Source organism: Oncorhynchus nerka, linkage group LG10 (assembly GCF_034236695.1).
Source record: "Oncorhynchus nerka isolate Pitt River linkage group LG10, Oner_Uvic_2.0, whole genome shotgun sequence".
NCBI classification, from domain to species: Eukaryota; Metazoa; Chordata; class Actinopteri; order Salmoniformes; family Salmonidae; genus Oncorhynchus; species Oncorhynchus nerka.
In genome coordinates, this window is record NC_088405.1 from 12,458,677 (window position 1) to 12,484,441 (window position 25,765).

Below are 25,765 nucleotides of genomic sequence, written 5' to 3' on the forward strand. Positions count from 1 at the left end.
AGAGGGAGAGGGAGCGTTAGAGAGGGAGTGTTAGAGAGGGAGAGGGAGTGTTAGAGAGGGAGAGGGAGCGTTAGAGAGGGAGAGGGAGAGGTTAGAGGGAGCGTTAGAGGAGAGAGGGAGAGGTTAGAGAGGGAGAGGGAGAGGGGGCGTTAGAGAAGGTTAGAGGGAGAGGAGTTAGAGAGAGGGAGAGGGAGTGTTGGAGAGGGAGGGAGCGTTAGAGAGGGAGAGGGAGCGTTAGAGAGGGAGCGTTAGAGGGAGAGCGTTAGAGGGAGGGAGCGTTAGAGAGGGAGAGGGAGTGTTAGAGAGGGAGGGAGAGGGTTAGAGCGTTAGGGAGAGGGAGCGTTAGAGAGAGAGGAGAGGGAGCGTTAGAGGGAGGCGTTGAGAGAGAGGGAGTGTTAGAGAGAGGGTTAGAGAGGAGGGAGCGTTAGAGAGGGAGAGAGGAGCGTTAGAGAGAGGGAGCGTTAGAGGGAGCGTTAGGGAGAGGGAGGAGAGAGGAGCGTTAGAGAGGGAGAGGAGCGTTAGAGGAGGGAGCGTTAGAGAGGAGAGGGAGCGTTAGAGAGGAGGGTTAGAGGTTAGAGAGAGGAGCGTTAGAGAGGAGCGTTAGAGAGGGAGCGTTAGAGAGAGGTTGGAGAGGCGTTAGAGAGAGGAGCGTTAGAGAGGAGAGGGAGCGTTAGAGAGGAGGGAGCGTTAGAGAGGAGAGGGTTAGAGAGAGGGAGCGTTAGAGGAGCGTTAGAGAGGGAGGGAGCGTTAGAGAGGAGAGAGAGGGAGAGAGGAGTTAGAGAGGAGAGGAGCGTTAGAGAGAGGGAGAGGGAGCGTTAGAGAGGGAGCGTTAGAGAGGGAGAGGGAGCGTTTAGAGAGGGAGAGGGAGCGTTAGAGGGTTAGAGCGTTAGAGAGGGAGAGGGAGCGTTAGAGAGGAGAGGGAGTTAGGAGAGCGTTAGAGAGAGGAGCGTTAGAGAGGGAGCGTTAGAGAGGAGAGAGAGGGAGGGAGCGTTAGAGAGGTTAGAGAGGGAGTGTTAGAGAGGGAGAGTTAGGTTAGAGAGGGAGGCGTTAGAGAGGGAGGGAGAGGTTAGAGCGTTAGAGAGGAGGAGAGAGAGGAGCGTTAGAGAGGAGAGGGAGCGTTAGAGAGGGAGAGGGAGCGTTAGAGAGGGAGAGGGGAGAGGAGCGTTAGAGAGGGAGGGAGCGTTAGAGAGGGAGAGGGAACGTTAGAGGGAGCGTTAGAGAGGGGAGAGGGGAGCGTTAGAGAGTTAGAGAGGGAGAGGGAGGCGTTAGAGAGGGAGGGGAGCGTTAGAGAGAGAGAGGGAGCGTTAGAGAGGGAGAGGGAGCGTTAGAGAGGGAGGAGCGTTAGAGGAGGGGAGCGTTAGAGAGGGAGCGTTAGAGAGGAGTTACAGAGGGGGAGCGTTAGAGAGAGAGAGAGGGAGCGTTAGAGAGGAGAGGAGCGTTAGGAGGGAGGGAGCGTTAGAGAGAGGAGGTTAGAGAGAGGGGACGTTAGAGGAGCGTTAGAGAGAGGGAGGGAGAGTTAGAGGGGAGAGAGGAGGGAGCGTTAGAGAGGAGAGGGAGCGTTAGAGAGGGAGAGGCGTTAGAGAGGGAGCGTTAGAGAGGGAGAGGGAGTGTTAGAGAGGGAGAGGGAGCGTTGGAGAGGGAGCGTTAGAGAAGGAGAGGGAGCGTTAGAGAAGGAGAGGGAGCGTTAGAGAGGGAGAGGGAGCGTTAGAGAGGGAGAGGGAGCGTTAGAGAGGGAGAGGGAGCGTTAGAGAGGGAGAGGGAGCGTTAGAGAGGGAGAGGTGTTATTGTGTGCGCGCGTGCACGTGTTTGTAAGCAAGGAAAGGGGATGATGGTGTTTTCTTCATCTGTTTATTCACCTGTCATTGGTTTTGATAATGATTACTAGGCCCCCCCTCTGTTTCTCTCTCCTTCTCTCCCCCCCTCCCTCCCCTATCCCTCTCCATCCCTCTCCCTCCCCCTCCCTCCCCTATCCCTCTTTCTCCATCCCTCTCTCCCTCCCTCCCTCCCTCCTCCTCCCTCCCTCCCTCCCTCTGTCTCCCCTCCCTTTGTCTCCCTCTGTCTCCCTCCCTCCCTCCCTCCCTCTGTCTCCCTCCCTCCTCCCTCCCTCTGTCTCCCTCCCTCCCTCAGTCCCATCTCTCTCCCTCTGTCTCCCTCCCTCCCTCTGTCTCCCTCCCTCCCTCCCTCAGTCTCCTCCATCTCTCCCCTCCTCCCTCTGTCTCCCTCCCTCCCCTCCCTCCCTCTGTCTCCCTCCCTCCCCTCCCTCCCTCTGTCTCCCTCCCTCCCTCCCTCTGTCTCCTCCCCTCCCTCAGTCTCCATCTCTCTCTCCCTCCCTCTCTCCCCTCCCTCCCTCCCCTCTCTCCCTCTCCCTCTCCCCCTCCCTCCCTCCCCCCCTCCCTCCCTCCCTCCCTCCCTCCCTCCTCCCTCCCTCCCTCCCTCTCTCTCTCCCCTCCCTCCCTCTCTCCCTTCCCTCCCTCTCTGTGTATCAGGTGACAGGGGGATTGGGGTTGATAATCAGGGTCTGTATTTTCTCATCAGTCTTAAATCAGACCAATTACACGCTAGCTGATGGAGAGCATGGTCAGGTTGATGTAGGGTGATAAGAAACACACACACACAGATACAGACAAGCACACACACACACACACAGATACAGACAAACACACACACACAGATACAGACAAGCACACACACACACACACAGATACAGACAAACACACACACACAGATACAGACAAGCACACACACACACACACACAGATACAGACAAGCACACACACACACACACACACAGATACAGACAAACACACTCACACAGATACAGACACGCACACACACACACACACACAGATACAGACAAACACACACACACCCCTCTAGGATTAAGCGCTCTGTCTCAGGGTATCTGTCTCTTATCAGAGACAACCATCCCTGACATGACCTGTCTACTGCCATGGCTGCAGTGTTACACACACACACACACACACACACACACACACACACACACACATGTATACACACATTTACTTAAGGTTATTGTGATGTGCAGTAACAGTCAAAAGTTTGGACACACCTACTCATTCAAGGGTTTTTCTTTATTTTTACTATTTTCTACATAATATTGAAGACATCAACACTATGAAATAACACATATTGAATCATGTAGTAACCCCAAAAGTGTTAAACAAATCTATATATATTTTACATTCTTCAAAGTAGCCCCCCTTTGCCTTAATGACAGCATTGCACACACTCTTACGAGCCTCTCTTGTGCCTCTCTTGGGCTGAGGGATATTTTAGCCCAGGCTAAGTGAGTGTTCACACGTGGACATTGTAAAGTGGGCTAGCACCAACCTTAGCCCAGGGCTAGCTGGCCCTGCTCCGGATCAGGGTTAGAACCGACTTTTTGTGGTTAGCCCCAAAAACACGGTGCCAAAATAGCCCGTGTGAAAATGGAGTCAAGAACAACGCCTTGAATGCTCTCTGTCCAATCACAAAAGCAGCACTTTAGCTTAATTTACATATGATGTTGATACCTGTAATGTGTCCTGTATGTTATTTTGATACGTCAATTTATCCCCCTCTACCCTCATCTCCTCAACCCCCTCACTGTCTCACCCCCCCACCACTCCTCCTCTCTCATCCCCCCTCACTGTCTCACCCCCACCACTCCTTCTCTCTCATCCCCCTCTACCCTCATCTCCTCAACCCCCTCACTCTCACCCCCCCCCCCACCACTCCTCCTCTCTCATCCCCCTCTACCCTCATCTCCTCAACCCCCTCACTGTCTCACCCCCCACCACTCCTCCTCTCTCATCCCCCTCTACCCTCATCTCCTCAACCCCCTCACTGTCTCACCCCCCACCACTCCTCCTCTCTCATCCCCCTCTACCCTCATCTCCTCAACCCCCTCACTGTCTCACCCCCCACCACTCCTCCTCTGTCATCCCCCTCTACCCTCATCTCCTCAACCCCTCACTGTCTCACCCCCCACCACTCCTCCTCTGTCATCCCCCTCTACCCTCATCTCCTCAACCCCTCACTGTCTCACCCCCCACTCCTCCTCTCTCATCCCCCTCTACCCTCATCTCCTCAACCCCCTCACTGTCTCACCCCCCACTCCTCCTCTCTAAGTCATTAGGTTTGGTGTAGTAATTACTAAGTGGTTTAGTTTGGTAATGGCTGGTTTGGTGTAGTAATGAGATGTGTTCCTGTGTAAGTGGTTTAGTTTGGTGATGGCTGGTTTGGTGTAGTAATGAGATGTGTTTCACCCTGTGTAAGTGGTTTAGTTTGGTGATGGCTGGTTTGGTGTAGTAATGAGATGTGTTCCTGTGTAAGTGGTTTAGTTTGGTGATGGCTGGTTTGGTGTAGTAATGAGATGTGTGTTTTTACCCTGTGTAAGTGGTTTAGTTTGGTGATGGCTGGTTTGGTGTAGTAATGAGGTGTGTTTCACCCTGTGTAAGTGGTTTAGTTTGGTGATGGCTGGTTTGGTGTAGTAATGAGGTGTGTTTCACCCTGTGTAAGTGGTTTAGTTTGGTGATGGCTGGTTTGGTGTAGTAATGAGGTGTGTTTCACCTGTGTAAGTGGTTTAGTTTGGTGATGGCTGGTTTGGTGTCTGAGGTGTGTTTCACCCTGTGTAAGTGGTTTAGTTTGGTGATGGCTGGTTTGGTGTAGTAATGAGGTGTGTTTCACCCTGTGTAAGTGGTTTAGTTTGGTGATGGCTGGTTTGGTGTAGTAATGAGGTGTGTTTCACCCTGTGTAAGTGGTTTAGTTTGGTGATGGCTTTTGGTGTAGTAAAGGTGTGTTTCACCCTGTGTGAGTGGTTTAGTTTGGTGATGGCTGGTTTGGTGTAGTAATGAGATGTGTTTCACCCTGTGTAAGTGGTTTAGTTTGGTGATGGCTGGTTTGGTGTAGTAATGATGTGTTTCTGTGTAAGTGGTTTAGTTTGGTGATGGCTGGTTTGGTGTAGTAATGTTGATGTGTTTCACCCTGTGTAAGTGGTTTAGTTTGGTGATGTGGTTTGGTGTAGTAATGATACAAGTTTCACCCTGTGTAAGTGGTTTAGTTTGATGTGGTTTGGTGTAGTAATGAGGTGTGTTTCACCCTGTGTGGGTCTGTTGATGTTTGGGATGGTGGTTTGGTGTAAACCATGAGGTGTGTTTCACCCTGTTGATGGCTGGTTCTGTATACCCACTTCAAGGTGTAGTAACTGTGGTGTTGATGAGCCAACAGTACCCTGTGTACAAGGTGGGTCTGTTGATGTTCTGTACATACAAGGTGTTTCACCCTGTCTGTTGATGTTCTGTATGTAAAACATACAAGTGGTCTGTTGGTCTGACATGTTCTGTGGCCATCCCTGTGGGTCTGTTGATGTTCCAGATGAGCCCACTTCAGTAAAACATACAAGGTGGGTCTGTTGATGTTCTGTAAAACATACAAGGTGGGTCTGTTGATGTTCTGTACATACAAGGTGGGTCTGTTGATGTTCTGTAGTAAAACATACAAGGTGGGTCTGTTGATGTTCTGTACATACAAGGTGGGTCTGTTGATGTTCTGTACATACAAGGTGGGTCTGTTGATGTTCTGTACATACAAGGTGGGTCTGTTGATGTTCTGTACATACAAGGTGGGTCTGTTGATGTTCTGTAAAACATACAAGGTGGGTCTGTTGATGTTCTGTACATACAAGGTGGGTCTGTTGATGTTCTGTATAATACATACAAGGTGGGTCTGTTGATGTTCTGTAGTAAAACATTCTGTACAAGGTGGGTCTGTTGATGTTCTGTACATACAAGGTGGGTCTGTTGATGTTCTGTAGTAAAACATACAAGGTGGGTCTGTTGATGTTCTGTAGTAAAACATACAAGGTGGGTCTGTTGATGTTCTGTAGTACATACATACAAGGTGGGTCTGTTGATGTTCTGTATACAAGGTGGGTCTGTTGATGTTCTGTACATACAAGGTGGGTCTGTTGATGTTCTGTACATGGCTGTTGACTGTAAGGTGGGTCTGTTGATGTTCTGTACATACAAGGTGGGTCTGTTGATGTTCTGTACATACAAAGGTGGGTCTGTTGATGTTCTGTACATACAAGGTGGGTCTGTTGATGTTCTGTAGTAAAACATACAAGGTGGTTCTGTTGATGTTCTGTACAAGGTGGGTCTGTTGATGTTCTGTACATACAAGGTGGGTCTGTTGATGTTCTGTAGTAAAACATACAAGGTGGGTCTGTTGATGTTCTGTAGTAAAACATACAAGGTGGGTCTGTTGATGTTCTGTACATACAAGGTGGGTCTGTTGATGTTCTGTAGTAATACATACAAGGTGGGTCTGTTGATGTTCTGTACATACATATAAGGTGGGTCTGTTGATGTTCTGTAGTAAAACATACAAGGTGGGTCTGTTGATGTTCTGTAGTAAAACATACAAGGTGGGTCTGTTGATGTTCTGTACATACATATAAGGTGGGTCTGTTGATGTTCTGTAGTAATACATACAAGGTGGGTCTGTTGATGTTCTGTAGTAATACATACAAGGTGGGTCTGTTGATGTTCTGTACATACATACAAGGTGGGTCTGTTGATGTTCTGTAGTAAAACATACAAGGTGGGTCTGTTGATGTTCTGTATACATACAAGGTGGGTCTGTTGATGTTCTGTACATACAAGGTGGGTCTGTTGATGTTCTGTACATACAAGGTGGGTCTGTTGATGTTCTGTAGTAAAACATACAAGGTGGGTCTGTTGATGTTCTGTACATACAAGGTGGGTCTGTTGATGTTCTGTATACATACAAGGTGGGTCTGTTGATGTTCTGTAGTAAAACATACAAGGTGGGTCTGTTGATGTTCTGTACATACAAGGTGGGTCTGTTGATGTTCTGTACATACAAGGTGGGTCTGTTGATGTTCTGTACATACAAGGTGGGTCTGTTGATGTTCTGTAGTAATGCATACATACAAGGTGGGTCTGTTGATGTTCTGTAGTAAAACATACAAGGTGGGTCTGTTGATGTTCTGTAGTAAAACATACAAGGTGGGTCTGTTGATGTTCTGTAGTAAAACATACAAGGTGGGTCTGTTGATGTTCTGTAGTAATACATACAAGGTGGGTCTGTTGATGTTAAACTGTATTCATCTCCATCTGTTGATGTTCTGTACTAATACATATGGGGCCTGTTGACCTGTTAAACCTCTGTATGTTCTGTAGTAAAACATCACCTCCATCACCACTGTTTCTATAATACATACTATGGGGCCACTTCACCTGTTAAACCTCGTATTCATCTCCATCACCACTGTTTCTATACTCTATGGGGCCACTTCACCTGTTAAACCTCGTATTCACCTCCATCACCACTGTTTCTATACTCTATGGGGCCACTTCACCTGTTAAACCTCGTATTCACCTCCATCACCACTGTTTCTAAACTCTATGGGGCCACTTCACCTGTTAAACCTCGTATTCATCTCCATCACCACTGTTTCTAAACTCTATGGGGCCACTTCACCTGTTAAACCTCGTATTCACCTCCATCACCATATCACTGTTTCTATACTCTGTGGGGAAACTGCTTTTTTCTCATTTCTGTTGTCAAAGAGAAGAAATTAGAAAATGTCCCCGCGTGAGGTCATCAGGGTCTCTGAGCAAATGTCCCCGTGTGAGGTCATCAGGGTCTCCTGAGTAAATGTCCCCGTGTGAGGTCATCAGGGTCTCCTGAGTAAATGTCCCCGTGTGAGGTCATCAGGGTCTCCTGAGAAAATGTCCCCGTGTGAGGTCATCAGGGTCTCCTGAGTAAATGTCCCCCGTGTGAGGTCATCAGGGTCTCCTGAGCAAATGTCCCCGTGTGAGGTCATCAGGTTCTCCTGAGCAAATGTCCCCGTGTGAGGTCATCAGGGTCTCTGAGCAAATGTCCCCGTGTGATGTCATCAGGGTCTCTGAGCAAATGTCTCCCGTGTGAGGTCATCAGGGTCTCCTGAGTAAATGTCCCCGTGTGAGGTCATCAGGGTCTCCTGAGTAAATGTCCCCCGTGTGAGGTCATCAGGGTCTCCTGAGTAAATGTCCCCGCGTGAGGTCATCAGGTTCTCCTGAGCAAATGTCCCTGTGTGAGGTCATCAGGGTCTCCTGAGCAAATGTCCCCGTGTGAGGTCATCAGGTTCTCCTGAGTAAATGTCCCCGTGTGAGGTCATCAGGTTCTCCTGAGTAAATGTCCCCGTGTGAGGTCATCAGGATGTCTTTATTTATTTTGATTCAGTGACTTTCAACAACTAGTTCCCAGCCTGGGGGAGGATGTTTGACTCGCTGTGTCCCAGCGAAACTCATATTAGTTGGGGGGGTTGTGAGAAAGAGTTATACAACTAAATTAAAATGTTATTATTATTCTTGTCATTAAGGTGGGAGACTTCGAGACAGACACCAACGCCTCCATCGGCCAGGACAAGTTCTATGCTGAGCTAAACGTCAGTGACGCTAATGCCCAGACCACTGGATCCAGTGGGGACGTTAGCATCGGAGCTAACGGCGCTAGCGCCACCAATGGAGCCGTGGGGAAAGAGGAGGAGGAGATGGAGGTGGTGAGGAAGAGTGAGACTGTATCTTTCTCCCTCCCTGACTTTGGGGTGTCCCCCTCTTCTCCCAGCTCGCCCCCCCTCCCCTTGCCCCGCGCGGCTCTACCCCCCACCGCCACAGAGTCCTCCCACCCCAGAGCCGCGCCTCGCTCCCTTGCCACCACACCTCTGGGAGACGATCGCCGTCAACTACAACTACCCCTGAAGGCAGTCACCCTGGACCTGAGCCAGCTCCCTCTGAGGACGGAGAGAGGGATGGAGAGAGGGATGGAGAGAGGGATGGATAGAGGGATGGAGAGAGGGATGGAGAGAGGGACGGAGAGGGAGACGGAGAGGGGGATGGAGAGAGGGACGGAGAGGGGGATGGAGAGAGGGACGGAGAGGGGGATGGAGAGAGGGACGGAGAGGGGGATGGAGAGGGGATGGAGAGAGGGACGGAGAGAGGGACGGAGAGGGAGACGGAGAGAGGGACGGAGAGGGAGACGAGGGAGCAGGAAGGGATGAGGGATGGAGCCCCGGACAACGGGGCCATAGATTCAGGGTCCCCTACACGGCAAGGAGCCTCTGTAGGGACCTCGTCTCCCTCCTCCCACAAGCTGGGCTTCTCCTACAACCGTGATGCTGACCTCATCAAGAAGAAGAGGGCCAGCCTCCGTCACTCTGAGTCTGAGACCGCCTCCGACTGCAGCAACCCCACCCCTAACAACCACGCTGACACGCCCACTAAACAGGTAAATGTCTAGACATTCCTTCTGATTTGATTGATTGATTGTTGGATTGATAGACTGATGAATTATATCTCAGGTTCATACACCGTTTGGTCTTAATGAGACCTTTTAAGGACACCAGCTGTAGACACTCTGACTCTTAACAGGTCAACCCACTAACGACGGTTCGTTCTTCACCTCCACGCGTTTATTTCACCTAATGAAACTACTCATCTTCCCATCAGTGATCAGTGTAATCAGGGGGGTCTTGTCCGAAGCTACAACCTGATGAATGTAGTAACAGTGTAGCTTCGTGCTGAAGAGGCAGAGTTGAGAAACACCGATCCAGTCAAACAGCATGTGGTGCTTCTGATGGATTTCTGCTACGGAGAAAACTGCTGCTTCCCATCCCGTTTCAGACGTTGTCACCGTGGGCCCGAGCAGCCGTCAGGTGGAGAGGCGCTAACATTACCCAAACATCCCACAAGCTCTTTTGACATTTCATTATATTTTTCATTATATTTCTCATCCCGCTGTGTGATGGCAGGTTGTGCTCTGGCTGCGTGGATACGCTTCACAGGACACGCCTCCGTTCTCACACACACACACACACACACACGCCTGTCTGCCTGCCTTAACCCCTCGATCATAACACCGTTTAACACCTTGAAAGGTCGCGGTGGAGGTCACTGCAGTCATAATGCTACGTCTACGTCACAGCTGTATATTAAATGATTAGCATCACTGTTATGGCTTTGTGGTCCGACTTGGAAAACTCCAGATTTACGTTATTTCCAGCGTGACCAGATTGTAGCAGGTTTTGAACCTTGTTCAGCTCTGCAGAGTGGCCACTAGCTGGCACAGCCTCATAGTCATCAAATCATAGTCAACCTATTCTTAACCACACTGCTAACCCTAATGCCTAACCTTAACTTAAAAAAAAAAAGTTTTTATTTCACCTTTATTTAACCAGGTAGGCTAGTTGAGAACAAGTTCTCATTTGCAACTGCGACCTGGCCAAGATAAAGCATAGCAGTGTGAACAGACAACACAGAGTTACACATGGAGTAAACAATTAACAAGTCAATAACACAGTAGAAAAAAGTCTACATACATTGTGTGCAAAAGGCATGAGGAGGTAGGCGAATAATTACAATTTTGCAGATTAACACTGGAGTGATAAATGATCAGATGGTCATGTACAGGTAGAGATATTGGTGTGCAAAAGAGCAGAAAAGTAAATAAATAAAAACAGTATGGGGATGAGGTAGGTGAAAGTGGGTGGGCTATTTACCGATAGACTATGTACAGCTGCAGCGATCGGTTAGCTGCTCAGATAGCAGATGTTTGAAGTTGGTGAGGGAGATAAAAGTCTCCAACTTCAGCGATTTTTGCAATTCGTTCCAGTCACAGGCAGCAGAGTACTGGAACGAAAGGCGGCCAAATGAGGTGTTGGCTTTAGGGATGATCAGTGAGATACACCTGTTGGAGCGCGTGCTACGGATGGGTGTTGCCATCGTGACCAGTGAACTGAGATAAGGCGGAGCTTTACCTAGCATGGACTACATGTCTAACCCTAATGCCTAACCTTAACCACACTGCTAACCCTAATGCCTAATCCTAATCTTAACCACACTGCTAACCCTAATGCCTAACCCTAACCTTAACCACACTGCTAACCCTAATGCCTAATCCTAACCTTAACCTCTCTAGGGGGTGTGGGACGGTACAGTCCCACCTGGCCAACATCCGGTGGAATTGCAGAGCGCCAAATTCAAATTAAATTACTATAAATATTTAACTTTCATCAAATCACAATCGTAAAACATCAAAATAAAGCTTAACTTGTTGTTAATCCAGCCGCCGTGTCAGATTTCAAAAAGGCTTTACGGCGAAAGCAAACCATGCGATAATCTGAGGACAGCGCTCGGCACACAAAACATTACAATACCAGCCAAGTAGATTAGTCACGAAAGTCAGAAATAGCAATAAAATGAATCACTTACCTTTGATGATCTTCGTATGGTTGCACTCACAAGACTCCCAGTTACACAATACATGTTTGTTTTGTTCGATAAAGTCCCTCTTTATATCCAAAAACCTCCATTTTGTTGGCGCGTTTTGTTCAATAATCCAATGGCTCAAATGCGGTCACAACAGGCAGAAGAAAATTACAAATAGTACCGGTAAAGTTTGTAGAAACATGTCAAATGATGTTTATAATGGTTTCTCAGGTTGTTTTTAGCCTAAATAATCGATATTATTTCAAACGGAAAATAGCGTCGTCAATATAAAGAAAAACAAGAAAGGCGCGCTCTCGGTCGTGCGCAGCAAACAGCTCTGGGGACATCCTACTATCCACTCACTCAAAGTTGTAATTCTCCCTAATTTTTCAGAATAAAAGCCTGAAACAATGTCTAAAGATTGTTCACAACTAGTGGAAGCCATAGGGAATAGAATCTGGGACCTATCCCTTTAAATGGTGAATCGGCTTTCATTGGAAAAACAGCCATTTCAAAATAACGGCACTTCCTGGATGGATTTTCCTCATGTTTTCGCCTGCCATTTCAGTTCTGTTATACTCGCAGACATTATTTTTAAGTTTTAGAAACTTTGGAGTGTTTTCTATCCCAATCTACTAATTATATGCATATCCTAGCTTCTGGGCCTGAGTAGCAGGCAGTTTACTTTGGGCACGCTTTTCATCCGGAGGTAAAAATAGTGTCCCCTACCCTAGTGAGGTTAACCACACTGCTAACCCTAATGCCTAAACTTATCCACACTGCTAAACCTAATGCTTACCACTAACCTTAACCACACTGCTAACCCTAATGCCTAACCCTAACCTTAACCACACTGCTAACCCTAATGCCTAAACTTATCCACACTACTAACCCTAATGCCTAATCCTAACCTTAACCACACTGCTAACCCTAATGCCTAATGCCTAATCCTAACCTTAACCACACTGCTAACCCTAATGCCTAATCCTAATCTTAACCACACTGCTAACCCTAATGCCTAACCCTAACCTTAACCACACTGCTAATCCTAATGCCTAACCCTAACCTTAACCACACTGCTAACCCTAAACTTATCCACACTGCTAACCCTAATGCCTAACCCTAACCTTAACCACACTGCTAACCCTAATGCTTAACACTAACCTTAACCACACTGCTAACCCTAATGCCTAACCCTAACCTTAACCACACTGCTAACCCTAATGCCTAACCCTAACCTTAACCACACTGCTAACCCTAATGCCTAACCCTAACCTTAACCACACTGCTAACCCTAATGCCTAACCCTAACCTTAACCACACTGCTAACCTAATGCTTAACCCTAACCTTAACCACACTGCTAACCCTAATGCCTAACCCTAACCTTAACCACACTGCTAACCCTAATGCCTAACCCTAACCTTAACCTGTCACCCTCTGCCCCTAACCACAGGATAAGATTTAACCCTAACCACACTGCTAACCCTAATGCCTAACCCTAACCACACTGCTAACCCTAATGCCTAATCTTAACTTTAAATTAAGCACTTTTTTTTGTTTTGTTTTTTGTTTTCATGAATATCGACTTGGGGAATCTGTCAGTTCTGCCTCCAGGATAAGATTTATACCAATAAACATGAACTTGCCTTGTAGTAGTCAGCCATTATTACAGAGGCCTTCACATGAACCTGCCTTGTAGTAGTCAGCCATTATTACAGGACCCTTCACATGAACCTGCCTTGTAGTAGTCAGCCATTATTACAGAGGCCTTCACATTAACCTGCCTTGTAGTAGTCAGCCATTATTACAGAGTCCTTCACATGAACCTGCCTTGTAGTAGTCAGCCATTATTACAGAGGCCTTCACATGAACCTGCCTTGTAGTAGTCAGCCATTATTACAGAGGCCTTCACATTAACCTGCCTTGTAGTAGTCAGCCATTATTACAGAGGCCTTCACATGAACCTGCCTTGTAGTAGTCAGCCATTATTACAGAGGCCTTCACATTAACCTGCCTTGTAGTAGTCAGCCATTATTACAGAGGCCTTCACATGAACCTGCCTTGTAGTAGTCAGCCATTATTACAGAGGCCTTCACATTAACCTGCCTTGTAGTAGTCAGCCATTATTACAGAGGCCTTCACATTAACCTGCCTTGTAGTAGTCAGCCATTATTACAGAGGCCTTCACATGAACCTGCCTTGTAGTAGTCAGCCATTATTACAGAGGCCTTCACATGAACCTGCCTTGTAGTAGTCAGCCATTATTACAGAGGCCTTCACATGAACCTGCCTTGTAGTAGTCAGCCATTATTACAGAGGCCTTCACATTAACCTGCCTTGTAGTAGTCAACCATTATTACAGAGGCCTTCACATGAACCTGCCTTGTAGTAGTCAGCCATTTATTAGAGGCCTTCACACATTAACCTGCCTTGTAGTATATTACAGAGGCCTTCACATGAACCTGCCTTGTAGTAGTCAGACATTATTACAGAGGCCTTCACATTAACCTGCCTTGTAGTAGTCAGCCATTATTACAGAGACCTTTGCTTTTCAGCGAGGACAAGCTTCTTGTCATTGGGTTTTAAACCATTTAAACCGTGGACTTAGTTTCTGAAACATGGACTTAGTTGGGTTCAGCGCGCCAAGCCGCGGTTTATGCCTGTCCCTGTCTATTCTGCACCGTGGATTACTGCAGATGGCCGTGTGGATAGGGAGGCAATGGAAAGATGGGTGTGTGTGTGTGTGTGTGTGTGTGTGTGTGTGAGCCTGTGCGTGTGTGTGTGCAAGTGGTCGTGCATGCATATTGGTGTGTGTGCTTGTTGCTATGCTTGCTCACTCATGTACCTGTGTGCGTATGTATGTATGTATGTATGTGTGTGTGTGTGTGTGTGTGTGTGTGTGTGTGTGTGTGTGTGTGTGTGCTTGTTGCTATGCTTGCTCACTCATGTACGTGTGTGTGTGTGCGTGTGCGTGCGTGCGTGCGTGCGTGCGTGCGCTGTCCGTCCTGGGTTGTCACCTTCTCTCCACTACTTCACCGTTGCATAGCTCCCTGTAATGAGAAAGGTCTGTGGTGATAGTGACAGGGAGGCTGAGTCCCACATCACACCTCTATTCCCTAAGTAGTGCACTACTTTTAACCAGCGGTCGGATGGGCCATAGTGCACTATGTAAGGAAACGAGTGGCGTTTGGGACACAGCCCCTGTAACTCCAACACTAAGGACAGATAGTCATCCCACAGCCTTCACCTGTACCAATATCACTCACATATACTGTAGGGTGGGTCCCAAATGGGAGCCTATTCACTATGTAGGGTCCTTCTTTTGACCAGGGCCCATTGGGTTCTATGTAGGGAACAGGGTGCCATTAGGGAAGCAGACTTACACTGCAGTAGAGAGGAGGGCCCTTCGCTGAAATGGACCATCATCTAGTGGATTACATTACATTTATTACACTGCTCGCCTTTTCCTCATTTTCTCTCTCCTATCTCTCTCTCTCTGTCTCTCTCCTCTCTCTCCTATCTCTCTCTCTCCTCTCTCTCTCTCCTCTCTCTCTCTCTCTGTCTCTCTCCTCTCTCTCCTATCTCTCTCTCTCCTCTCTCTCTCTCCTCTCTCTCTCTCTCTGTCTCTCTCCTCTCTCTGTCTCTCTCCTCTCTCTGTCTCTCTCCTCTCTCTCCTCTCTCTCTCCTCTCTGTCTCTTTCCTCTCTCTCCTATCTCTCTCTCTCTCTCTCTCTCTCTCTCTCTCTCTCTCTCTCTCTCTCTCTCTCTCTCTCTCTCTCTCCTCTCTCTCTCTCTCTCTCTCTCTCTCTCTCTCTCTCTCTCTCTCTCTCTCTCCTCTCTGTCTATCTCCTCTCTCCTCTCTGTCTCTCTCTCTCTCTCCTCTCTCTCTCTCTCTCCTTTCTCCTCTCTCCTCTCTCCTCTCTCTCTCAGGAGCCAACGCCCGTCCCCAGCTCCCCAGTGGAAAAGGTGAGTGTGTGTGAGAGAGATAGAAAGAGCGGGGTAGAGAGAGAGTCATGTCAGGGATGTGTCTCAGTAAGGCTGTGTGTAAATCTAACCCTGATAGATGGAGGATGAGGACAGAATTTATAAAGTGTTACAACAGAACCATGTAGTTGTCTTAGTTACTCTCCCTGACCTCCACCCCACCCCCCGTGTCTCTCGTCTCTCCCCCACAGAAGGTGCAGTCTCGGCAGGAGGAGCTGAAGGAAAGAGCCAGGCTTCTCCTGGAGCAGGCCCGGCGGGATGCTGCCATGAAGGCCGGCAGCAAGCACACAGCCAATTCAACTAACTCAGCCCCAGTTAAAACACCACAAGTCACTGACGTAAGTGTGTGTGTGACTTGGAGTGTGTGTGTGTGTGACTTGGAGTTTGTGTGTGTGTGACTTGGAGTTTGTGTGTGTGTGACTTGGAGTTTGTGTGTGTGTGGAGTTTGTGTGTGTGTGTGTGTGTGTGTGTGTGTGTGAGAGAGAGAGAGAGACTTGGAGATTGTGTGCTCCTGTTTTGTATGTGGGTGTTAGTTTTGAGACACTTCAAATCAAATGTTCTTGGTCACATGCTTGGTAAACAACAGGTGTAGACTAACAGTGAACTACTTCCTGATGGGTTATTTTACAACAATGCAGAGTTAAAGATACAAACTAGAACTAGAGACACAAGGAATAAATACATGGTGTATAATGAATAACAAGTAATAATTACATGACTATATACAGGAAGTACCAGGTAATAAAATGGCTATATACAGGAAGTACCAGGTAATAACATGGCTATATACAGGAAGTACCAGATAATAACATGGCTATATACAGGAAGTACCAGGTAATAACATGACTGTATACAGGAAGTACCAGGTAGTAACATGGCTATATACAGGAAGTACCAGGTAATAACATGGCTATATACAGGAAGTACCAGGTAATAACATGGCTATATACAGGAAGTACCAGATAATAACATGGCTATATACAGGAAGTACCAGGTAATAACATGGCTGTGTACAGGAAGTACCAGGTAGTAACATGGCTATATACAGGAAGTACCAGTACTGAGTCCATGCGCAGGGGTACAAGGTAATTGAGGTAGCTATGAACATATAGGTAGGGGTAAAGGATAGATAATAGACAGTAACAGCAGTATACTGTAGGTAGGGGTAAAGGATAGATAATAGACAGTAACAGCAGTATACTGTAGGTAGGGGTAAAGGATAGATAATATACAGTAACAGCAGTATAATGTAGGTAGGGGTAAAGGATAGATAATAGACAGTAACAGCAGTATAATAGATAATAGACAGTAACAGCAGTATACTGTAGGTAGGGGTAAAGGATAGATAATAGACAGTAACAGCAGTATACTGTAGGTAGGGGTACAGGATAGATAATAGACAGTAACAGCAGTATACTGTAGGTAGGGGTAAAGGATAGATAATAGACAGTAACAGCAGTATAATGTAGGTAGGGGTAAAGGATAGATAATAGACAGTAACAGCAGTATAATGAAGGTAGGGGTAAAGGATAGATAATAGACAGTATACTGTAGGTATAATAGATAGATAGATAATAGACAGTAACAGCAGTATACTGTAGGTAGGGGTACAGGATAGATAATAGACAGTAACAGCAGTATAATGTAGGTAGGGGTAAAGGATAGATAATAAACAGTAACAGCAGTATACTGTAGGTAGGGGTAAAGGATAGATAATATACAGTAACAGCAGGAAGGGGTAAAGGATAGGTAAAGGATAGATAATAGACAGTAACAGCAGTATACTGTAGGTAGGGGTAAAGGATAGATAATATACAGTAACAGCAGTATACTGTAGGTAGGGGTAAAGTGACTAGAAGTCATGGTGTGTGTGTCCGTCAGTGTGTGTGTGTTGTAGGCAGAGTGAGTCTGTGACAGGGCTGTCATTGGGACTGTTCTCAGTACAGTGAACTGTGTCAGAAAGCCCTAAATGGACAGAAGAAGAGAATCCACAGAGTGGAACCTTCATCCTTTTCAAGCTTGGCCACTTTGCTGACTCTACTTCTCATGTCATGTAGCGAGAGAACATCCTCTACCTCTCCTCCTTCCCCTCCACTCCACACTGCTTTGTCCTCTTCTCTCTCCCTTCCTCCTCTCTCCTCGCTGCTCCTTTACCTTTTTCCTCCCCTCCTTCCTCCTCCCCCCTCCTCCTCCTGCCTCCCACCTTCCACGCCTCCCCTCCTCACTCCTCCTCCACGCTCCCCCTCCTGCTCCACGCCATCCACGCCTCCCCCTCCACGCCTCCCCCTCCTCCCTCCTCCTTCCTCCACGCCCTTCCTCCCCTCCTGCTCCACGCCTCCCCCTCCACGCCTCCTGCTCCCCTGCTCCACCTCCCCTCCTCCTCGCCTCCCCCTCCTCCTCCCACGCCTCCCCCTCCTCCTCCACGCCTCCCCTCCTCCGCCTCCTCCTCCCGCCTCCCCCTCCTCCACGCCTCCCCCTCCTGCCCACGCCTCCCCCCCTCCTGCTCCACCCTCCTCCTCCACGCCTCCCCTCCTGCTCCACGCCCCCCTCCCCCTCCTCCTCCACGCCTCCCCCTCCTGCTCCACGCCTCCCCCTCCTCCTCCACGCCTCCCCCCCTCCTCCACGCCCCTCCTGCTCTGTGTAACTGGTGACAAAGGCAGGATTGTGAGCGGGCAGTTGAGGGCCTCCTCAAGGATCCTTCCTTATTAACTTCTGCTCAGGCTCTTTTCAGGATGCCCACAGGGGCCTGCTAAGGTCAAAAGGGTTAGGTTTTTGGTACCTCTCTCTTTCAGAAACTTGGTGCCACTCTCTGCCCCTCTCTCTTACCCCCCTCTCTCTTACTCCCCCTCCCTCTCTCTTACTTCCTCCTGTCCCACTCTCTTACCCCCCTCCTCTCTCTTACCCTCCCTCTCTCTTACCCCCTCCTCTCCCTCTCTCTTACCCCCTCCTCTCCCTCTCTCTTACACCCCCTCTGCCTCTCTCTTACCCCCCTCTCCCTCTCTCTTACCTCCCCTTTCCCTCTCTCTTACCTCCCCTTTCCCTCTCTCTTACCTCCCCTCTCCCTCTCTCTTACACCCCCTCTCCCTCTCTCTTACCCCCACTCCTCTCTCTTACCCCCCCTCTCCCTCTCTCTTACCCCCACTCCCTCTCTCTTACCCCCTCTCCCTCTCTCTTACTCCCCCTCCCTCTCTCTTACCCCCCCGCACAGTTGCCCCAGCGTCGTCCGGGTTAGGGAGGGTTTGGCCGGTAGGGATATCCTTGTCTCATTGCGCACTAGCGACTCCTGTGGCGGGCTGGGTGCAGTGCATGCTGACCAGGTCACCAGGTGCACGGTGTTTCCTCCAACACATTGGTGCGGCTGGCTTCCGGGTTAGATGCGCTCTGTGTTAAGAAGCAGTGCGGCTTGGTTGGGTTGTGTTTCGGAGGATGCATGGCTCCCGACCTTCGCCTCTCCTGAGTCCGTACGGGAGTTGCAGCGATGAGACAAGACTGTAACTACCAATTGGAAACCACGAAATTGGGGAGAAAAAAGCAAACAACCTTCCTCTGAGTCTTATAACATCGACTTAATGTCACACCAACCCCCTTAAAGGGAGACTTCAGGATGTTGGCCATGAAGCCCTTTATCTACTTCCTCTGATCAACTCCTGGATACAATTTGAAGCCTGCAGTTACCTCACAAAATGTGGTGGTCAAATCCAGAATGACCTTTCCAAATGGGGTAGTCACATCCAGAATGACCTTTCCAAATGGGGTGGTCAAATCCAGAATGACCTTTCCAAATGGGGTGGTCAAATCCAGAATGACCTTTCCAAATGGGGTGGTCAAATCCAGAATGACCTTTCCAAATGGGGTGGCGAGAGAGAGTGTGTGTGTTGGAGAGAGAGAGAGTGTGTGTGTTGGAGAGAGAGAGAGTGAGTGTTGGAGAGAGAGAGAGTGAGTGTTGGAGAGAGAGAGAGTGAGTGTTGGAGAGAGAGAGAGTGAGTGTTGGAGAGAGAGAGAGTGAGTGTTGGAGAGAGAGAGAGTGAGTGTTGGAGAGAGAGAGAGTGAGTGTTGGAGAGAGAGAGTGTGTGGGAGAGAGAGAGAGAGTGTTGGAGAGAGAGAGAGAGAGTGTTGGAGAGAGAGAGAGAGTGTTGGAGAGAGAGAGAGAGTGTTGGAGAGAGAGAGAGAGAGTGTTGGAGAGAGGAGAGAGAGTGTTGGAGAGAGAGAGAGTGTTGGAGAGAGAGAGAGTGAGTGTTGGAGAGAGAGAGAGTGTTGGAGAGAGAGAGAGAGTGTTGGAGAGAGAGAGAGAGTTGGAGAGAGAGAGAGAGAGTGTTGGAGAGAGAGAGAGTGTTGGAGAGAGAGAGAGAGAGAGAGTGTTGGAGAGAGAGAGAGTGTTGGAGAGAGAGAGAGTGTTGGAGAGTTGTTGAGAGAGAGAGAGAGTGTTGGAGAGAGAGAGAGAGAGTGTGTTGGAGAGAGGAGAGTGAGTGTTGGAGAGAGAGAGTGAGTGTTGGAGAGAGAGAGAGAGTGAGTGTTGGAGAGAGAGAGTGAGTGTTGGAGAGAGGGAGAGTGAGTGTTGGAGAGAGAGAGAGTGTTGGAGAGAGAGACGGTTCTGACTGATGACCAAGGATTTGAAGAAAAAATGAAATGAACGTTTCAGTAATAAAATATCTAAAAAGTGTCAGCTTTGTGCCGCCGTTCATTGTCTGCATCCCGGAAGGACATGATGCCCTTGAATTACATGGTTACTGTGTGGTGTGTGTGACTGTGTGTGTGTGTGACTGTGTGTGTGTGACTGTGTGTGTGTGACTGTGTGTGTGTGTGACTGTGTGTGTGTGTGTGTGTGTGACTGTGACTGTGTGTGTGTGTGACTGTGTGACTGTGTGTGTGTGTGACTGTGAGTGTGTGTGTGTGTGCGTGCGTGCGTGCGTGCGTGCATGCATGCATGCGACTGTGTGTGTGTGTGTGTGTGTGTGTGTGTGTGTGCGTGCATTTGCCTGTGTCTCCGTGGGCCTTAGGAATAACAAATTCAGCATAATAATCTTAACCACAAACACGGACAACCTTCCAAGAAGCACCAGTCAGAGACTTTCAAGTTGTTCAGAAGAGAACTAGAATTAAAGCAGTCTATTCTCATGGAGCCAGAAGTCCTCTACCGTCCGTCCCCTTGTTGTTAATGCTGTGAAGCCAAGATGGACGCCTCATTGCCTCCTTTAAGGTGTTTGAGTAGGCGACTGCTCTCCCTCCCTCCTTTCATTTCATCTAACTCCTTATTTCCCAAGGACGACACTAATAAGGGAAGCATTAGGGAACGAGGGAGGGAACGGAGGAGGAGGGGAATTATTGAATTGTTTCACTTTTTTAATAGAATAGATGGATTAAAAGAATGCCCCTTCTAGCCTCTCCTGTCAGCTGATAGTTGTCAGCAATTCAGATGAGATTACTTGATGCCTTGTTTTGATTAGGCTGTGTGTGTGTGTGTGTGTGTGTGTGTGTGTGTGCGCTCTTGTGTGCGCTCTTGTGTGCGCGTGTTTGTGTGTGTGCGTGCATACGTGTGCTCATAGCTACTTTGTGGTTTAGCATGCATACGGAATATATTAATTCAATTAAAACAGGTTTCATTCTGCCGGGGTAATGGCAGTAATGTGGGGGGGCAAGAGAGGGAGGGAGGGAGGGAGGGAGAGGGAAGGAGGGAGGAGAGGGAGGGATGGAGGGAGGAATAAGTTCCTCTAGGTGTCCAGACGCCACTAATGTAGGGAAAGGGAAGGAGGGAGAGGTGAAGGGAGAGGAGAGGGAGGAGGTGAAGGGAGAGGAGAGGGAGGAGGTGAAGGGAGAGGAGAGGGAGGAGGTGAAGGGAGAGGAGAGGGGAGGAGGTGAAGGGAGGGAGGAGGAGAGAAGGGAGGAGGTGAAGGGAGAGGAGAGGGAGGAGGTGAGGAGAGGAAAGGAGGTGAAGGGAGAGGAGAGGGAGGAGAGGAGAGGGAATGGAGAGAGGAGGGGAGGAGGTGAAGGGAGAGGAGAGGGAGGAGGTGAAGGGAGAGAGGGGGGAGGTGAAGGGAGAGGAGAGGGAGGAGGTGAAGGGAGAGGAGAGGGAGGAGTGAAGGGAGAGGAGAGGAGGAGAGGAAAGGGAGGAGGTGAAGGGAGAGGCTAGGGAGGAGGTGAATGGAGAGGAAAGGGAGGAGGTGAAGGAGAGGAGAGGCTAGGAGAGGAAAGGGGGCTAGGTGAAGGAGATGGGAGAGGGAGAGGGAGGTGAAGGAGAGGAAAGGGAGGAGGCTTGAAGGGAGAGAGAGGGAGGAGGTGAAGGGATAGGAGAGGGAGGAGAGGAAGGAGAAGGGAGAGGAGAGGGAGGAGGTGAATGGAGAGAAGGGAGGAGGTGAAGGGAGAGGAGAGGAGGAGAGGAAAGGGGGCTAGGTGAAGGGAGAGGAAAGGGAGGAGGTGAAGGGAGAGGGAGAGGGGAGGTGAAGGGAGAGGAAGGGGAGGAGGTGAAGGAGGGAGAGGGAGGAGGTGAAGGGAGAGAGAGGGAGAGGTGAAGGGAGAGGAGAGGGAGGAGGTGAGGAGTGAGAGGGGGAGAGGAGGGAGGAGGTGAATGGAGAGGAAAGGGGAGAGGTGAAGGGAGAGGGAGAGGGAGAGAGGAAGGGGGGAGGTGAAGGGAGAGGAGAGGGAGGAGTGTGAAGAGAGAGAGGGAGAGGGAGGAGGAGGGAAACTAGTGAAGGGAGAGAGAGAGGGAGGAGGTGAATGGAGAGGAAAGGGAGGAGGTGAAGGGAGAGGAGAGGAGGAGAGGGAAGGGGGAGAGTGAAGGAGAGAAGGGAGAGGTGAAGGGAGGTGAGAGGAGGAGAGGAAGGGGAGAGAGGGAGGAGAGGAAAGGGAGGTGTTGGAGAGAGAGGGAGAGGGTGAATGGAGAGAAAGGGAGGAGGTGAAGGGAGAGGAGAGGGAGGAGAGGAAAGGGGGAGGTGAAGGGAGAGGAGAGGGAGGAGGTGAATGGAGAGGAAAGGGAGGAGGTGAAGGGAGAGAGAGGGAGGAGGGAAGGGGAGAGGGAGAGGAGAGGAGGAGGTGAATGGAGAGGAGAGAGGGAGGGGAGGTGAAGGGAGAGGAGAGGGAGGAGGTGAAGGGAGAGGAAAGGGAGGAGGTGAAGGGAGGAGAGGGAGGAGGTGAAGGGAGAGGAAAGGGAGGAGGTGAAGGGAGGAGGAGAGGGAAGGGAGAGGAGAGGGAGGAGGTGAAGGGAGAGGAGAAGGGAGGAGGTGAAGGGAGAGGAGAGGGAGGAGAGGAAAGGGGGAGGTGAAGGGAGAGGAAAGGGAGGAGGTCTAATAATGCGTCATATCATTCCTTGCCGTGTTGTGTGTTCAATGAAGCTTACCTTGATCCTAACTGGGCTACAGGCTTGATCCTAACTATAGGCTATAGACTTGATCCTAACTATAGACTTGATCCTAACTATAGACTTGATCCTAACTATGGGCTACAGGCTTGATCCTAACTACAGGCTATAGACTTGATCCTAACTATAGACTTGATCCTAACTATAGGCTTGATCCTAACTATAGGCTATAGATTGATCCTAACTATAGACTTGATCCTAACTATAGGCTATAGGCTTGATCCTAACTATAGGCTATAGACTTGATCCTAACTATAGGCTATAGACTTGATCCTAACTATAGGCTATAGGCTTGATCTAACTATAGGCTATAGGCTTGATCCTAACTATAGGCTACAGGCTTGATCCTAACTATAGGCTATAGGCTTTGATCCTAACTATAGGCTATAGACTTGATCCTAACTATAGGCTACAGGCTTGATCCTAACTATAGGCTATAGGCTTGATCCTAACTATAGGCTATAAACTTGATCCTAACTATAGGCTATAGGCTTGATCTAACTATAGGCTATAGGCTTGATCCTAACTATAGGCTATAGACTTGATCCTAACTATAGGCTATAGGCTTGATCTAACTATAGGCTATAGACTTGATCCTAACTATGGGCTACAGGCTTGATCCTAACTATAGGCTATAGACTGATCCTAACTATAGGCTATAGACTTGATCCTAACTATGGGCTACAGGCTTGTCCTAACTATAGGCTATAGGCTTGTCCTAACTATAGGCTACAGGCTTGATCCTAACTATAGGCTATGATTGATCTAACTGGCTATAGACTTGTCCTAACTATAGGCTTGATCCTAACTATAGGCTATAGTTGATCCTAACTAGGCTAGGCTATAGACTTGATCCTAACTATAGGCATAGGCTTGATCCTAACTATAGGCTATAGGCTTGATCTAACTATGGGCTACAGGCTTGATCCTAACTATAGGCTTGATCCTAACTATAGGCTATAGGCTTGATCCTAACTATGGGCTACAGGCTTGATCCTAACTATAGGCTACAGGGCCTTGAACTATAGGCTATAGGCTTGATCCTAACTATAGGCCATAGGCTTGATCCTAACTATAGGCTAACCTATAGGCTATAGGCTTGACTACTTGATCCTAACTATAGGCTACAGGCTTGATCAACTATAGGCCATAGGCTTGATCCTAACTATAGGCTACAGGCTTGATCTAACTATAGGCTACAGGCTTGATCCTAACTATAGGCTTAGATCCTAACTATGGGCTACAGGCTTGATCCTCAACTATAGGCTATAGACTTGATCCTAACTATAGGCTACAGGCTTGATCCTAACTATAGGCTATAGGCTCCTAACTATAGGCTATAGACTTGATCCTAACTATAGGCTATAGGCTTGATCCTAACTATAGGCTATAGGCTTGATCCTAACTATAGGCTATAGGCTTGATCCTAACTATAGGCTAACTAGGCTTGGCTTGATCCTAACTATAGGCTATAGGCTTGATCCTAACTATAGGCTACAGTCTTGATCCTAACTATAGGCTATAGGCTTGATCCTAACTATAGGCTACAGGCTTGATCCTAACTATAGGCTACAGGCTTGATCCTAACTATAGGCTATAGGCTTGATCCTAACTATAGGCTAGGCTTGATCCTAACTATAGGCTATAGGGCTTGATCCTAACTATAGGCTATAGACCTAACTATAGGCTATAGGCTTGATCCTAACTATAGGCTATAGGCTTGATCCTAACTATAGGCTATAGGCTTGATCCCTATAGGCTACGAGGCTTGATCCTAACTATAGGCTACAGGCTTGATCTAACTATAGGCTACAGGCTTGATCCTAACTATAGGCTAGGCTTGATCCTAACTATGGGCTTGATCCTAACTATAGGCTATAGGCTTGATCCTAACTATGGCTACTTGATTTATAGGCTATAGGCTTGATCCTAACTATATAGGCTTCCTAACTATAGGCTATAGGCTTGATCCTAACTATAGGCTATAGACTTGATCTAACTATAGGCTATAGACTTGAATATAGGCTTGATCCTAACTATAGGCTACAGGCTTGATCCCTATAGGCTATAGGCTTGATCCTAACTATGGGCTATAGGCTTGATCCTAACTATAGGCTATAGGCTTGATCCTAACTATAGGCTACAGGCTTGATCCTAACTATAGGCTATAGGCTTGATCCTAACTATACAGGCTTGATCCTAACTATAGGCTGACTTGATCCTAACTATAGGCTTGATCCTAACTATAGACTTGATCCTAACTATAGGCTACAGGCTTGATCCTAACTATAGGCTATAACTTGATCCTAACTACAGGCTACAGGCTTGATCTAACTATAGGCTTGATCCTAACTATAGGCTTTCCTAACTATGGCTTGATCCTAACTATAGGCTATAGACTTGATCTAACTATGTGCTATAGGCTACTTTGATCCTAACTATGGGCTATAGGCTTGATCCTAACTATAGGCTTAGCTTGATCTAACTATGGGCTATAGACTTGATCCTAACTATAGGCTATAGGCTTGATCCTAACTATGGCTATAGACTTGATCCTAACTATAGACTTGAAACTAGGCTATAGGCTTGATCTAACTATAGGCTATAGGCTTGATCCTAACTATAGGCTATAGACTTGATCCTAACTATAGACTTGATCCTAACTATAGACTTGATCCTAACTATAGGCTATAGACTTGATCCTAACTATAGGGCTTGATCCTAACTATAGGCTATAGGCTTGATCCTAACTAGGCTATAGGCTTGATCCTAACTATAGGCTAGGCTTGATCCTAACTATAGGCTACAGGCTTGATCTAACTATAGAGGGAGGAACTATGGGCTACAGGCTTGAACTATAGGCTAACTATGGCTATGATCCTAACTATAGGCCACAGGCTAGTTCCTCTAGGTGTCCAGAGACTTGCCAACTATGGGCTACAGGCTTGAAACTATGGGCTAGGAGGGAAAGGGCTACAGGCTTGTCCTAACTATGGGCTATAGACTTGATCCTAACTATGGGCTAGAGGAGAACTATAGGCTATAGACTTGGGCTATAGACTTGAGGCTTGATCTAACTATAGGCTATAGGCTTGATCCTAACTATAGGCTACAGGCTTGAAGGGAGAGGCTTGAACTATAGGGAGGGCTACAGGCT

At 48.2% G+C, this 25,765-nt stretch overlaps 1 protein-coding gene across 1 annotated transcript in view; it reads left to right on the plus strand.

Annotated features, from left to right (window-relative positions):
* The window catches only part of ehbp1 (EH domain binding protein 1), a 447,197-nt gene that overhangs the window by 238,409 nt on the left and 183,023 nt on the right, over positions 1-25,765 (plus strand). Inside the window, 6 exon segments of the mRNA XM_065022884.1 lie at positions 7,819-7,950; positions 8,041-8,115; positions 8,390-8,820; positions 9,036-9,294; positions 15,204-15,239; positions 15,449-15,595. Coding sequence (XP_064878956.1) covers positions 7,819-7,950; positions 8,041-8,115; positions 8,390-8,820; positions 9,036-9,294; positions 15,204-15,239; positions 15,449-15,595 — 1,080 coding nt within the window.